General features: G+C 41.3%; 2 protein-coding genes across 2 annotated transcripts; both read right to left on the reverse strand.

Annotated features, from left to right (window-relative positions):
* Nucleotides 1-680: 680 nt before the first annotated feature.
* Nucleotides 681-8,472, reverse strand: LOC117304942 (GDP-fucose protein O-fucosyltransferase 1-like). The gene is made up of 8 exons (XM_033789587.1): nucleotides 7,899-8,472; nucleotides 6,846-6,964; nucleotides 5,974-6,142; nucleotides 5,578-5,707; nucleotides 4,615-4,810; nucleotides 2,735-2,827; nucleotides 1,405-1,545; nucleotides 681-983 (listed from the first exon to the last, which is right to left on the reverse strand). Exons 1-8 carry the CDS (start codon nucleotides 8,272-8,274, stop codon nucleotides 810-812), a joined length of 1,398 nt encoding a protein of 465 aa, XP_033645478.1. The 5' UTR covers nucleotides 8,275-8,472; the 3' UTR covers nucleotides 681-809.
* A 3,548-nt stretch (nucleotides 8,473-12,020) lies between these two features.
* On the reverse strand, nucleotides 12,021-13,644 carry LOC117305250 (gamma-butyrobetaine dioxygenase-like). The gene is made up of 2 exons (XM_033790079.1): nucleotides 13,317-13,644; nucleotides 12,021-12,325 (listed from the first exon to the last, which is right to left on the reverse strand). Exons 1-2 carry the CDS (start codon nucleotides 13,420-13,422, stop codon nucleotides 12,159-12,161), a joined length of 273 nt encoding a protein of 90 aa, XP_033645970.1. The 5' UTR covers nucleotides 13,423-13,644; the 3' UTR covers nucleotides 12,021-12,158.
* Between the last annotated feature and the right edge of the window lie 566 nt (nucleotides 13,645-14,210).

Below are 14,210 nucleotides of genomic sequence, written 5' to 3' on the forward strand. Positions count from 1 at the left end.
CGGACAGACTCTCTGGTAGACATTATTAAGCTATGACGTAGTCACAAAACACACCAGGAACCGATTTCATAGAGATGCTAGGCACGAAAATTTTCTTAGCATGGAATATCTCTTCCTTGATTGTTGTGTTGTATTCAGCTGTTGTTTGCTTAGGCCTCTCCTGAAAATCACGTGGAAAATTGGTGGGTAATCCTGTTTTTATCTGGTCAAAAATCCATGCTAATCCAATTTGTGTGTTTAGCAGCTCTAATTGGGCCCAGGAGCCGATTTCACATAGCAAACAATTCGTCACAAGACGATAATTATTGTCATAACTGTTACATTAAACTTTACTTCAGCAACTATACGAATGATTTGCAGTTAAAGGCAGTGGACACTATTGGTAATTACTCGAAATAATTATCATCATAAAACCTTTCTTGATTACGAGTAATGGGGAGAGGTTGATGGTATAACACATTGTGAGAAACAGCTCCCTCTGAAGTGACGTAGTTTTCGAGAAAGAAGTAATTTTCCACGAGTTTGATTTCAAGACCTCAAGTTTAGAATTTGATGTCTCGAAATCAAGCATCAGAAAGCACACAACTTCGTAACACAAGGTTTTGTTTTTCTTTCATCACTATCTCGCAAATTTGATGACCGATTGAGCTCAAATTTTCACAGGTTTGTTATTTTATGCATAATTATGTTGAGATACACCAACTGTAAAGAATAGTCTTTGACAATTACCCATAGTGTCCACTGACTTTAAGATCAATCTGCCCCTGATAAAAGAAACCCCAAGAAAATCCCCAAAAGTTGGTAGAAAATTAAAAACCACTGTACTCCTGTCCCCAGAATATGGAGGGTTTTCCAGTTGCATCTCTCGAGCGTTTAACGAATGAGGTGAACGATGACGGACACGTCCCAATGAAGTAATCTGCCTCGCCTAGTATCACTAAGTCGACTTGTGAAGTATCCGGATTCAAATGGTGTACAGAAACCTAATGCCATGTAAAAGAAGTTCACCAAGCTGATCAAATCACTCAAACGAACCTTCTACAAAATGTTACACGGGGAGGGTGACAAAAATAGACGGAGGATTCGGGAAAGTCTATGGAAAAGGCGATCAACTCTCAACAGAGATGAGGGAGGGTATGAACTGTCACACATTATGTGGCCCCCTCATATCCCGGGGGGGGGGGGGCACAATCGGCCAAACCACCATCCAGTTGCCGTTGCAGGAAACAGCGCCACCAATCGACTAGTGGTGCCTTCGTTCTATCACCGTTTCCTTGTTTCTCTGTTTCATCACAGTCGCTCTGGTCTTGATTAAATGACGGTGTATAAAACAATGTTGTATTTACGTATGCATGTGGGGATTCAAATATTTAGGGGCGGGGGAAGAGGGAAGGTTTTTCTTACCCCTATGGGGGAGAGCACTTTCCTGAATTCTTCGAGATGGGGGTGTTTATCTGTAGCAATGAAGAGGTGTTTTGCATTGACATCTTTCACAACCTTCAGCGTTAACTCCAACATGTGAGCTACACTTGGTAGACACATGTCCTGAAAAAATAAACAAAACAGGAGACGATAATTTTGTTTATTCTGATCCCAAACGACGATGTGTAAAAACAAAGTGCGCCCTCAACTGTTCAACTGTGTCTAATCCAACTATAATGTGATTTGCATATACTACAACAAAAGTTAACTTTGGGGTCGCTAGCGCTCGCCCTCAATTTCACTAAATTTAAGCAAAAGGAGAGCAAGTTTGCTCTCAGTTAATATTCCTCTCCATATTTTGAAGGAAGCATCATACTCTAGCCATGTTTCAAACAGCAATCGGTGAGAGGTAGGCGTCATATAAAAGTGAAGCAAAACATCCCCATCAACAAAATGTAAAGACCCATTTGCAGTGGAAGAATGTCGAACACACAAGCATCTTTGTTGTTGTTAAAAATAATGTCAGGTTCGAGACTTGTATTTATTTCTCATTCACATGAACACTTTATATGTTTGAAAACGAATTCATTGTGTACATATCAAAATCAGATGTTGACATTTCCCTTTCCCTTACTAAAGCTGTTTTGAAATGTAACGGTCCGCACGCGTGTTGCAACTGCGGAGTGAAGGCAACATTTTACTATGTCTCTGCCGTGTGGTGGTTTAAATTTTCCGCCGTGTTCAGTTTTCCGAATGACAAAATTCGATAACATTACGTCATGCGATGCCTGCGCACAGCAAGCGAAAGTAGTCCATTTAGTGCCGTATTGAGTCATCCGTGTTACTCTCCGGTAGCTGTCGTGGCGGCGTCGAAGAGTACAACGAGCGGCAAACGCGTGTATCGTATGAGAGACAACCCTTTATATTATTATTTTTAAATGAGGGCAAGAGAATGCGACTAAACAGAAAAGAATTGTACGAATAGAAACAATTTTGGGGTCACTGAGAGAACTAGAGTACCCGCCAAGGTACTCGCGGCGGTGTGTTTGTCTGACTACGTCACCCGGAAAAACTGAACACGCCGGAAAGCTAAAACCGTTCAAACAACGTGCTGAAATGTCCGGCTACGTCACCTGGAAAACTGAACACGGCTGAAGACTGAAACCGCCACACCGGGACAAGTCGTTAAAAATGTCTGCCGCCGTTCACTGAGCCCGTAAGAGGGCGCGCTGCAACGATTTACAACCTAGCGCTGCAATACGCTATCCACTATCTATCACTGACGTTTTGGGCCAAGGCTAATTAAGCTTACCTGAGAAACAGCTCCAAGTTCCTTTTCATGGCACTGCGGTGACGCCATTATAAACGTGTTCGTCTCAAGCATCTCCGGGGTGCAGGCCTTGACCTTTAGGATAAAGGCAGTGAACACTATTGGTAATTACTCAAAATAATTATTGCCATAAAACCTTTCTTGAATACGAGTAATGGGGAGAGGTTGATGGTATAAAACATTGTGGGAAACGGCTCCCTCTGAAGTGCCATAGTTTTCGAGAAAGAAGTAATTTTCCTTGAATTTGATTTCGAGACCTCAGGTTTAGAACTTGAGGTCTCGAAATCAACCATCTACATGCACACAATTTCGTGTGACAATGGTTAGTTTTCTTTCACTATAATCTCGCAACTTCGATGACTGATTGAGCTCAACTTTTCACAGGTTTGTTATTTCATGCATATGTTGAGATACTCCAACTGGGAAGGCTAGTCTTTGACAATTACCAATAGCTTTTAAACACAAATTTAGATTAATAGTTAGTGGCTTGAAGTTTCAACCCTATCAGTCTATGGGTGCGTTCGTTTAGCTTCCCTGGGTCGAACCCGGTGTGTGGCGAGTTTTTTTCCAGGACGAACGTGTGCAGATAATAATACCCACGTTTGTCCTGGGGGAAAAAAAACCGCCACACACCGGGGTCGACCCAGGAAGGCTAAACGAACGCACCCTGTAGAGACGATGTGATTATGTTTACATTCAAACCGCCCTCCGTTGACAAAACCCTGTACATGTCATGTTATCCCGGGCAAAAAGACGCGTGTAGTCATGGTAAGATTGCGTACACTTTCTAGCTGGCTGCCAAAACACAAAGGTTTTGCCCTGCGCCATGCCCGCAAATCATGTTATGGTTTTCGAGTGACGTCAGAGGTCACATCGTCTTTACAAGAGAGACATTATTTTTCCTTCTTCCACATTCTTTTTCTTGCATTACTCGCCGTGCGTCGCTCTTGAACAAACCTCCATCTTCACACGAAATAAAAATTCGTTTCCACCAGAGGTTTCTTGCAACTAGACCGTTTACATAAAATAATGTTCTTTCGGCTTGATCTTAAAGACAGTGGACGCTTTTGGTAGTTGTTAAAGACCAGTCTTCTTGGTGTTTCTAAACATTTGCATAAAATAACAAACCTGTGAAAATTTGAGCTCAATATTGGTCATCGAAGTTGCGAGATAATAATGAAAGAAAAAACACCCTTGTCACTAGACTTGTGGACAAGTCGTTAAATCGGCCCTACGCGCTGAGATGGTGCTCTCGCGAGATCACTGCTCTCGCGCGAACTGGTGGCTCCCCGATTTCGACTCCTCGTTATCGGGGAGCCACCAGTTCGCGCGAGAGCAGTGATCTCGCGAGAGCACTATCTCAGCGCGTGGGGCCAGATTTAACGACTTGTCCACAAGTCTACCTTGTCACACGAAGTTGTGTGCGTTTAGATGGTTGATTTCGAGACCTCGAGTTCTAAACTTGAGGTCTCGAAATCAAATTCGTGGAAAATCACTTCTTTCTCAAAAACAACGTCACTTCAGAGGGAGCCGTTTCTCACAATGTTTTATACCATCCACCTCTCCCCATTACTCGTTACCAAGTAAGGTTTTATGCTAACCATTATTTTGAGTAATTACCAATAGTGTCCACTGCCTTTAAGTAGCATGTTTTTTCACTATCTTTTACTTGAGATGAAATGACCGCAAGGAACGAGTAGGCCTCAATTGTCTCTGATTTTACCAGAATGGTCAAAACGGCACTCCAAAATAAAACTAAAACACTTCGGTGTGAGTGGGTAAAATCAAAAATGAACCTACGACAATAGAACATGACCGGGTACGGGTAGTCGAGTACTTCATTAAAAGGCTCTTCAACTCACCCAATCTCCGCCGTTTCTCAGGTGTAGCCCCACCCAGGTGTTGCTTCCAAAAGTCGCATTAATATATGACCTGCCTATCGACATGAAATGCTCGTTCCATTTCACAAACTCTTGAATTTTTCTGTTTCCAGGGTTTATAGGAAAAGCTGGCGTTGCTTTATCTATTGTGATTACTGGGTGTTCTTCAACTGGAAACCTAAAGGAAAAAAAGCATAGTTTTTGCATTGCTGAATTTCACAACTTTAAAGCCAAAGTGATACAAATTGACGCTGATCAACTTGCACACGAAGTTGTAAACAAACAAAAATCACATCTTGGGCACTAGTATTGACGTTATAAACGACTGGGCTTTAAGTCGTATTGACTCAAATTTGTATGAAAGAACCACGACATGTACCTAGTGGTTAACTATAACACCAGTATTTGAAACAAAAAACAACAAATGTGTCTTGTAATAATACTATAGTATAATGTTAGCCTACTAGGCTGTCTTGTCGAGAGAAAAACAAACTCATAGACCACTCACAGTCTGGGCCCAATTTCATGGCTCTGCTTACCGTAAGCACAGAATCGTCGCTTACGGAAGCAGGGAATTCTGTGCTTACGGCAAGCGTATTTCACGGGTTATCGGCGAATTTTGGCTTCTGCGCGTGCGTACTCCACACTAGGCATTGCACGCTTACAAGGCTAGCGCAGAAATTCGGCGCTTGCAAGTAAGCGGGGAATCGTGATCTTAAACGCAGAATTCGGCGGTAAACAGAGTCATGACATTTGGCCCTGGTCTTGGATGTAGCGACCAAGCTCAACAACCCATCCCAGCGGGTATGGATAACACCAGGTTGGGCTTATCGAATCACATGTACCCACCACATACTGAACATTTTTATCATCGTCTGCCACATTATTATTGACGTTTTCTCAAATGATACTATAGGTCATGCAAACAAACATAATTTTTCTTACTTGCTATTCCAGATGTGTCTAGCGACAAGTATAGAATTCTCATCTGCTATATCAGTTCGGAATGTGTTCAGCTTGTGTAGGAAGCACTCGTCAAATTCAATTGAAGGATCCAAATCACCCCAACAGCCAGCTACATGAACAAAAAAAGGGTAAAGTGACTTTGAGATATACACAAACAAAACCTCGTGGCTTTAAGATCATTTGATTTAGCCGCCATCTTCGATAACAAACAATGGAAGCAGGCACCATCTCGGCAAATCGGCAAATGATAGTTCGTCATGTGTGTACGTTTGTTAAACTCGATTACAAAATGGCATACGGGAAGGTACATGATACAAAAATGGCAGCTGTGGGAACAGCGCCCTCTATTCAGTAACTATCCATGTATAAACCCACCTTTATTGCAGTCTGTATCGTCTGGCATGAATTGGTACAAATAACCCCTTCGCTGTCCAGGGGGCCAGTATCTTGGCGCCAATACTTTTAGAAACACATCCATTGTGACAACTCGGTGATATTGAAGAAGGGGGGAAATTTGGAACAACTCCGAGAACTCGACGTAACGCTGGTAGGAGAACAATTAGTGAGAGCGGTGAAAGAAAAAAAAAAGACAAGAACGACACTTGCAACAACAACACCAAAACAAAAAACAGCATCAGCAACAATAACAACACAAGCAACAACAGCATCAACAAAAAGAACAACAACAATAACAACAGCAACAGCAACAGCAAAAAAAAAACGAGAAAAAAAAAACGGGAAAAGAAAACGACGACGGTGCCGACAACGACGATGACGACGTCAACGCCAACGACAACGACAACAATAACAACAACAACACCAACAGTAACAACAACAACAATAACAACGATAGCAGCAGCAGCAGAAACAGCAACTCTGGGAGCCAACCCCTTCATAGATAATAACACTTTGGTGGAATAGTCAAATTTAGGAAATCAATGACTTGATTTATTTCTAGGTCATTGTACTTTGAAGCAAGAAGTGAAATCAATAGTTTTTAACAGCCTTGAAAAGTGGTGAAGATGAAATGAATTATATGAACCAATGAGAGGCTTTTGAACGCTAGGTGGCAGCAGACTTACCAGGTAAATTTCCATTGTTTACATAGTTCTGAGCGTGCGCACATTACCTGGTAAGTCTGCTGCCACCAAGCGTCCCGACAGTCTCCAATTGAAACTTGTTGGAGCTAAAGATGGCCCAGGTTACCGATGTATTAATATTATAATAATACGTTCCCACGTACTTACATGTACTCGCCTTTCTCGGAATGTAATCCAGTTAAAGTGTGGAATGATAAGAGTTCTGTCTAACGCCTTAGCAAAAGCCATCATACCTAAAAAGACCTCCATCTGGTTTCCAAAGTTCCCTTGGATAAGATAAAAGAAGAAAAAAAGCAGCAAACAAGGAAATCTATCAGTTTCGGCTTAAAGGATTCGGGTACTTTTTCAAAATTGCCACAGATTTACATTAAACTTACAGGGTTTGAAGATAATGACGGTGAATAGCTTCCCTTCGAATATTACTAACTAAGGTGGTGTAGTTTTTGAGAAATTAGTAAAACAAGTCACAAAATCATTTTGGTCTCATGAGACCCAAATTATTTTAGCATGTAAAAATCCCCTTATAACCAGTTATGATATTAGACCAAAACCATAGCATAACTGGTTAATACGTTTTTACATGCTAAAACTGAGACGAAAATTATTTTAAAATTAACTTTTACTTATTTCTCAAAAACTACAGCACCTCAGTAGGTAAAATTTCAAGAGAAGCTTTCTACTATCATAATCTTCAAACTGTGTAAGTTTAGTGTAAATCTGTGAGCATTGTGTTTTTGTTGGGAAAAAGTAAATAATTACACCCTTTAAAACTCCCAAACCCCAACCCCCTGCCCGAAATACTGCCAAGGCGGTAAAAAAAAGATCGGACAACGCACATCACATATGAAATAGAAATTATTTGCAAGTAAATATATTTGCGACACCGCCAATGAAAATATCTTTTCAAATACATTTATTTGCGATGTCGCAAATAATTTAGAAAGATATTTGCGGTGTGCGATGTCCCTTCAGGGCCACCATAGAAATAAGATCAAACCGATGGTGAATCCCATTGACCCAAAATGGGTCAGGACATCAACTGGGACCCTAAACCGGGTCAATTCTGACCCAGTTTGTTTAGTTTTTACTGAGTACACCGAGCTATCTTACAGTTAGGTACACATCCTTGATATGCCGAATACCGAACAGTATTTTGTATCCCTCCCGACTGAAATTAACATAACAATATAGCTGACTTACCCACTCTTTGACAAAACGTCACATAACCTCGTTCGTCCCATTGCACCTTCCCGGTCTCTCCACCGGCAGCAGCCCCACCAACGTGCCGACGGGCTGTCGGTCCGTCCTCGCCGTCGGATCGTCCATCCTGACGGCACCCTACTTCCGATGAACCCTCATAACAAAACTCTTGCTGGTGTGGTCCAGCAGAGTCAACCAACCCGTCGGAATTCTCACCAGTAGATGGATTGACTTCAACGTTGTAGTTATGGGAACCACTGTCGATGTCTACAAAACCCAGTGATAAACGTGGCGCGAGTAGAAATACTGTCAGCAACAGCAACACCGTGTGTGGACACACAAGCACACCAGTGTAGTCCATCTTTCGTATAAACATAAACAGCACCCATTCGTAGGTCTTTTAAAGCATGTTTGAACGTAACGCATCGCATGACTAGGTTTCAAAAATAATTTTTCATAATAGCTGTATTATTGATGAATAATATTACGGTTCAATAACGTACACATGCGGGCCAGGGAGGTTTATTCGAAGCACTTTAGTGTCGCCATCCTTTAAAGTATAACACGATCCTGTCTATGTGGTGTGCGGTAGGACTAGTATGCAGAGCTGAACAATAGTCGCAGACAGAGTTAACATATTGTGCGCTCAGCCATTTCACATGAAATAAAAAGCTAGTGATTATTAATTGTGACCCGCTACGTGAAAATGAGTCAGATGTTGACAATTTCAAGAATTTAGTTGTCTGCATGGCTGGAAAGAACACACCAGCAGCAGTAATTTGGTATAATATGTCTAATAAATAAATAAATAAATAAGTAAATAAATACCGACGATGAAGGTTTTTCTCATATCTGTTCGTAGAACTTCTAAAGCAAAAAACAATTGAAGGGTACACACAATGTATATTCCTTTTGTCAGAGTAATTGATATTTATTGATCAGCCTCTTACATAGTTTGGTCTTCGTTATTCGTGTACGGGTTTAAAAGTTTCACCGATGAAATTTGAACATGATCTGCTTTGGTAGTCCTTGGATTTGAACCGATGCGGCAAAAGCCGTTTGAGCAGCCACCATGGACTCTACTAGGGAATTAAAGACATTGGACACTATTGTCAAAGACCAGTCTTCTCACATATGCATGAAATAACAAACCTGTGGAAATTTGAGCTCAATCGGTCGTCGAAGTTGCGAGATAATAATGAAAGAAAAAAACACCCTTGTCACACGAAGTTGTGTGCTTTCTGATGCTTGATTTCGAGACCTCAAATTCTAAACTTGAGGTCTCGAAATCAAATTCGTGGAAAGTTACTTCTTTCTCGAAAACTAACTCACTTCAGAGGGAGCCGTTTCTCACAATGTTTTATACCATCAACCTCATCCCATTACTCGTTACCAAGAAAGGTTTTATGCTAATAATTATTTTGAGTAATTACCAATAGTGTCCACTGCCTTTAACCTTGTTTTGTGGCGAACTTGCATTAACACTAAATGGGGGAAAACAAAATATCATCGATACTAATTATGTCACTACAGTAATGGGTGTTGTTGTGGTTTTTGTCCAGACAGTATTTTTCAAAGTTGTTAACTGTAAAAGGTCTGTCATTGGTACACGTGTGGGAAAATCTTAACTGGTTAGGAACAGTTATATTTAACACAGGTCTATGTGAGATGTCTCCACACAGTACCGTACGTGCAATATTGTGTTTTTGTCCCAGACAGTTTTTGTATGTGGATTTGATGCATGACTTGATTCGTTTAGCGGTGATGACGTCATTTATTGACAGTTGCGTAGGGACTCCAAGACCTTCGCATGGATGATTTCCTAGCCTCGCTACCAGTAGACTTGTGGACAAGTCGTTAATGGTCCCACGCGGTGAAATAGTCGAGTTGTGGCGGTACTCTCGCGAGGTCACTGCTCTGGCGCAAACTTCTGGTTGCCAGACTTCTACTCTCCATGGGACCGTAGTCGTGGGAGCAAAAGTCTCGCGGGGCAAGCAGTCTCGCGAGAACACCACGGGAATCGCGGAGATTCGGAACGCTATCACCGCGACAGACATTTAACGACTTGTCTGGAAGTCTACGCTACTACCAGGGGCCGCGGCCGTATCGCCTGTCTCGCATGCAATTATGTCCTCTATATGCAATACTATCCGGAGGACATTATTGCATATTCAATTATGTCCGCCGGACGGTTTTGCATAGGCAATCGTGTCCGCCCGGACGCTGCTGTATAATGCAATTGTGTCCGCCCGGACACATTTGCATATGCAGTTGTGTCCGCCCCGTGCAAAACCGTCCTTGCAATAAACTAAACGCCCTTATTCGACGAAACACGTTCGCCATTTTTTTACAAACTATAAGTGCATGTCATGAATGACATTGGAAATGTTCGGCCGTTTGGGTATTCGCTGCAATCATAAAAAAAAACGTGAATATACGCGCGCTAGCCCCGGATACGATTGCATATGCAAAAGTGTTCCGGAGCGGACAGTATTGCATGGCGGACACAATTGCACCTAACACCCGCTAGCTTGTGTAAGTCTATTCTTGGTTAAATTTCCAGCTCCCACTGCCAGACATAATTATGTGACAAAATAGGTTTGCATAATGTATTCGCTGTTCTATACTTTTCATAAATCATGGAATTTCGACCAAAATTGAAACTAGACATATCATGGAAAAGTGGAGGAGGGTGGAGATGGCATGTCTTCGCCCAAATGTTCAAACAATCACAATGGTGCTATTTCGAACATGTTCATGTCACAGTAACCAAATTCAAAGAAAAGAAAAAGAGTGGCGTCTGTCAAGTTATCACTTCACGTATTAGAAGAGTAACCATCACTTATAAAAAAAAAAATAATAATAATAATAATAAAAAAAAAAAAAAAAAACAGAAACAAAAATTGTTTATACATGTGTACTCTTTATTATATTACCCAGTAAAACTCAAATTATTATGTAAATAATTGCAAATATATATTGTTTGATAAAAGCTCTGACTGAGCCAATAAATTAAGCGAATACCCAGCTAGCTTTAATTTAAAGACATGTGGTCCATCCCCAGTGATCCGTGGTCTGAATTTCAGAATACAGATTAGAATAGAATAGCATTTGTTTATAACCTCAATTAGAAATAGTTGGATTAAAATACACCTGAAGACAACAATACAATCAAACAACTACTGGAGTAAACACAAAAAGTATTAAAAAAAAACACCAACAATGTAAACGATTATTATGATTTCCAAACAAAGCGCATGCTGCGGTAACCAAAAAAAATGCATTATATAATGGCACTGTATGTACACGTATGGTAATTGTCAACGACCAGTGTTCTCACTTGGTGTATCCCATCCTAAGCATAACATAACAAGTCTGTGAAAATTTGGGCTCAATTGATCATCGAAGTTGCGAGAAAACGATGGAAGAAAAAACACCCTTGTTGGACGAATTTCAGTGCTTTCAGACGGGAGTTGAGACTTCTAGCTAGAAGTCTTTTATTATTTTAGTGAGAGTTACCTCTTTCGCGGAAACAATACTTCAGAGGGAGTCGTTTCCCACAATGTTTTATACTATCAACAGCTCTCCAATGCTCGTTACCAAGTCAGTTTTTAAGTTAATATTTGTTTTGAGTAAGACCAAACGTGTACCTTCCCTTTAACAGGGGGGGGGGTCGGTGTGGTGCTGCAGACCCCCCCCCCCCCCCCCCGGAGAATCAGTCCCCTAATAAATGGCGAACCGTGTACAAACTACTTATGATAGCGCCCTCCCTTGAAACATCATCCTTCGTCCCATGTTAATTTTCCATACTAACAGAATCTCCGGCAACGCAAATTATTGTCAAAGACCAGTCTTCTCAGTTATCAACATATGGATAAAATAACAAACCTGTGAAAATTTGAGCTCATATTGGTCGTCAAAACTGCGAGATAATAATGAAAGAAAAAACACAATTGTCACACGAAGTTGTGTGCTTTCAGATGCTTGATTTCGAGAGCCAAAGTTCTAAATCTGAGGTCTCGAAATCAAATTCCTGGAAAATTACTTCTTTCTCGACAATACTATGTCACTTCAGAGGGAGCTGTTTCTCACAATGTTTTATACCACCAACCTCTCCCCGTTACTCGTCACCAAATAAGGCTTTATGCTAATAATTATTTAAGTAAAACCAACTGGTCCACTGCCTTTAAGCAATACTAAACTGGAGTTAATATGATGAATCAAACCGTTCCCAAAACATACAGTCAACTTTGGAAATGTTCAGAGACGTTTGTCACCAAAAAGCTTTTCTCGAAGAACACGCATGCGTGAATAAGCCTCGTCCCAGTCGATGTAAGCACCTTCAAGATGCCGACTGCCAACTTTTGTTACTGTAAAGGCACTTCTACCATGTAGGACACGACTGTTGTGGAAAGTGACAATCTCACCTGTTAAAAAGAGTTTTACATACAATCAGAACGGGGCATTTTCAGACGCTAGGTAGCAGCAAACTCACCCGATGTGCGTATGCTCCGATAGTAAACACATGCACTTCTCGAAACCACCGATTAGAATATGGGTTTCATTAGCTATTTTTGGAACGTGCACTTTCCTTTACGGGCTCCCCACAGATTAAAGTATGACTAGTTAATACTTCCTGCAAATGCGAATGCAAAACGAATTTTGACGTCACAACATAATCGCGACGAATTTAACTCCAAACAGTTAACAAGTAATGTGCTCAACCCCTGCGAAACATTCGCTGTGAATCATCTTAAAAGTCATCAGTCGATTGCACACAGCAGGCGGACACAGACTGTTCACATTCTCTCATGTCTCTCCTGTTCTCTCCTGTGCTATTCTCCGAATAACAGCCAAGTGACGTCAAAAATCGCATCGCATTCGGCATCGCAGGAGTAATGAACCGGTGTGGCGGTTTCAACTTTCCGCTGTGGGCAGTTTTCCGAATGACCAAATGCGGTAGCATTACGTCATGCAATGCCTGCGCACAGCAAGCGAAAGTAGTCCATTTTTAGTGCCGTATTGAGTCATCCGTTACCCTCCGGTAGCTGTCATGGCGGCGTCCACGAGTCGAGTACAACTAGCGGCAAACGCGTGGATCGTCGGAGTTGTTTTGTATGCAAGCAGAGTGTGACCTGCCTAAAGTTGTACCCATGAATAAGATGGGGCAAGAGATTATGTGACTACACAGAAAAGAATTGTAATATGAACAATGTGGGGTCACTGCTGAGAGAACAACAGTAATCGCCAGGGTATTCGCGGCGGTATCTGACAAGTCAACCGGAAAACTGAACACGCCGGAAAGCTAAAACTGTTCGAACAACGTGCTGATATGTCCGACTACGTCACCCGGAAAACAGAACACGGCGGAAGACTGAAACTGCCACACCGGGCTTCACTCTTTCTTGATTTACACACCTGCAACGAGCCGGTGGTGAACGAGATTTTCTGGTCGATACATGACTTGATTGAAAATCTTGATGGCGTTGTACAGCTCAGTCACCTTCTCCACCGGTAGACTCATGTAGGGCGCCCTCACTGTGTCATTGTAAGTGATGCGATCAAAGTCATCCGATTTGGTGTACCTCAAGAGAAAGATTATGAACGAATAAAACTAAAACTATTAAAATGAACAAAGATGGCGCTCTGATCGAGTCAAGACGATCATTTTAATGGAACGTTACAGAATTGGTAAGAAACAAAAATCGTGAAGATCACAGATTAACATAAAACTTACACGGTCTAATGATGATGATAGTAGAAAACATCCCTTGAAATATATCTGTCTGAAATGTCATATTGTGTTGAGAAATAAATAATCTTATTTCGTGTTTGGAGTTTATCGCTCAGTGAGCGTTTTATTCATTTTTCCTTTAACATCGATGTCATGCAAAACATTGTGAATCGGTTTTTCACTATTCTCTCGGGACCCAGATGGCCGATCGATCTCAAACTTCTACAGGTTTGTCTGCTTATCTGGTGGATTACATAAAGCGCATACACTGACATCTGACGTCACACTTCGAGACTCGTGAAAACGCCAGAGATTTGCCCCTAGCCCTGGCAAGGTCATTTTCAAATTTCACCTGAATTCATATGCGGACGACTAGGGCCAATCAAAACACAGATACAGTAGTTCCATGCACGTTTATCCAATGAAATCATTGTATCCAATGAAATCATTGTATCCAATGACATCACTTATTCTGAAAAGCAATTACCTGTCTTTAAAGGAACGTTACAGAATTGGTAAGAAACACAAATCGTGAAGATCACAAATTAACATTAAACTTACACGGTCTAATGACGATG

This window comes from Asterias rubens, chromosome 22 (assembly GCF_902459465.1).
Source record: "Asterias rubens chromosome 22, eAstRub1.3, whole genome shotgun sequence".
In the NCBI taxonomy this organism is placed as follows: domain Eukaryota; kingdom Metazoa; phylum Echinodermata; class Asteroidea; order Forcipulatida; family Asteriidae; genus Asterias; species Asterias rubens.

Bases quoted from the DNA above. Each gene is read 5' to 3' on its own strand.
- LOC117304942 (XM_033789587.1), bottom strand. From the start codon at position 8,274: ATGTTTATACGAAAGATGGACTACACTGGTGTGCTTGTGTGTCCACAC. The intron at 6,143-6,845 runs GTAAGTACGTGG...TTCTCCTACCAG, and splicing joins TCCGAGAAAGGCGAGTACAT to CGTTACGTCGAGTTCTCGGA. The intron at 4,811-5,577 runs GTAAGAAAAATT...TTTTTCCTTTAG, and splicing joins AGACACATCTGGAATAGCAA to GTTTCCAGTTGAAGAACACC.
- LOC117305250 (XM_033790079.1), bottom strand. From the start codon at position 13,422: ATGAGTCTACCGGTGGAGAAGGTGACTGAGCTGTACAACGCCATCAAG. The intron at 12,326-13,316 runs GTGTGTAAATCA...TCTTTTTAACAG, and splicing joins TCACCACCGGCTCGTTGCAG to GTGAGATTGTCACTTTCCAC.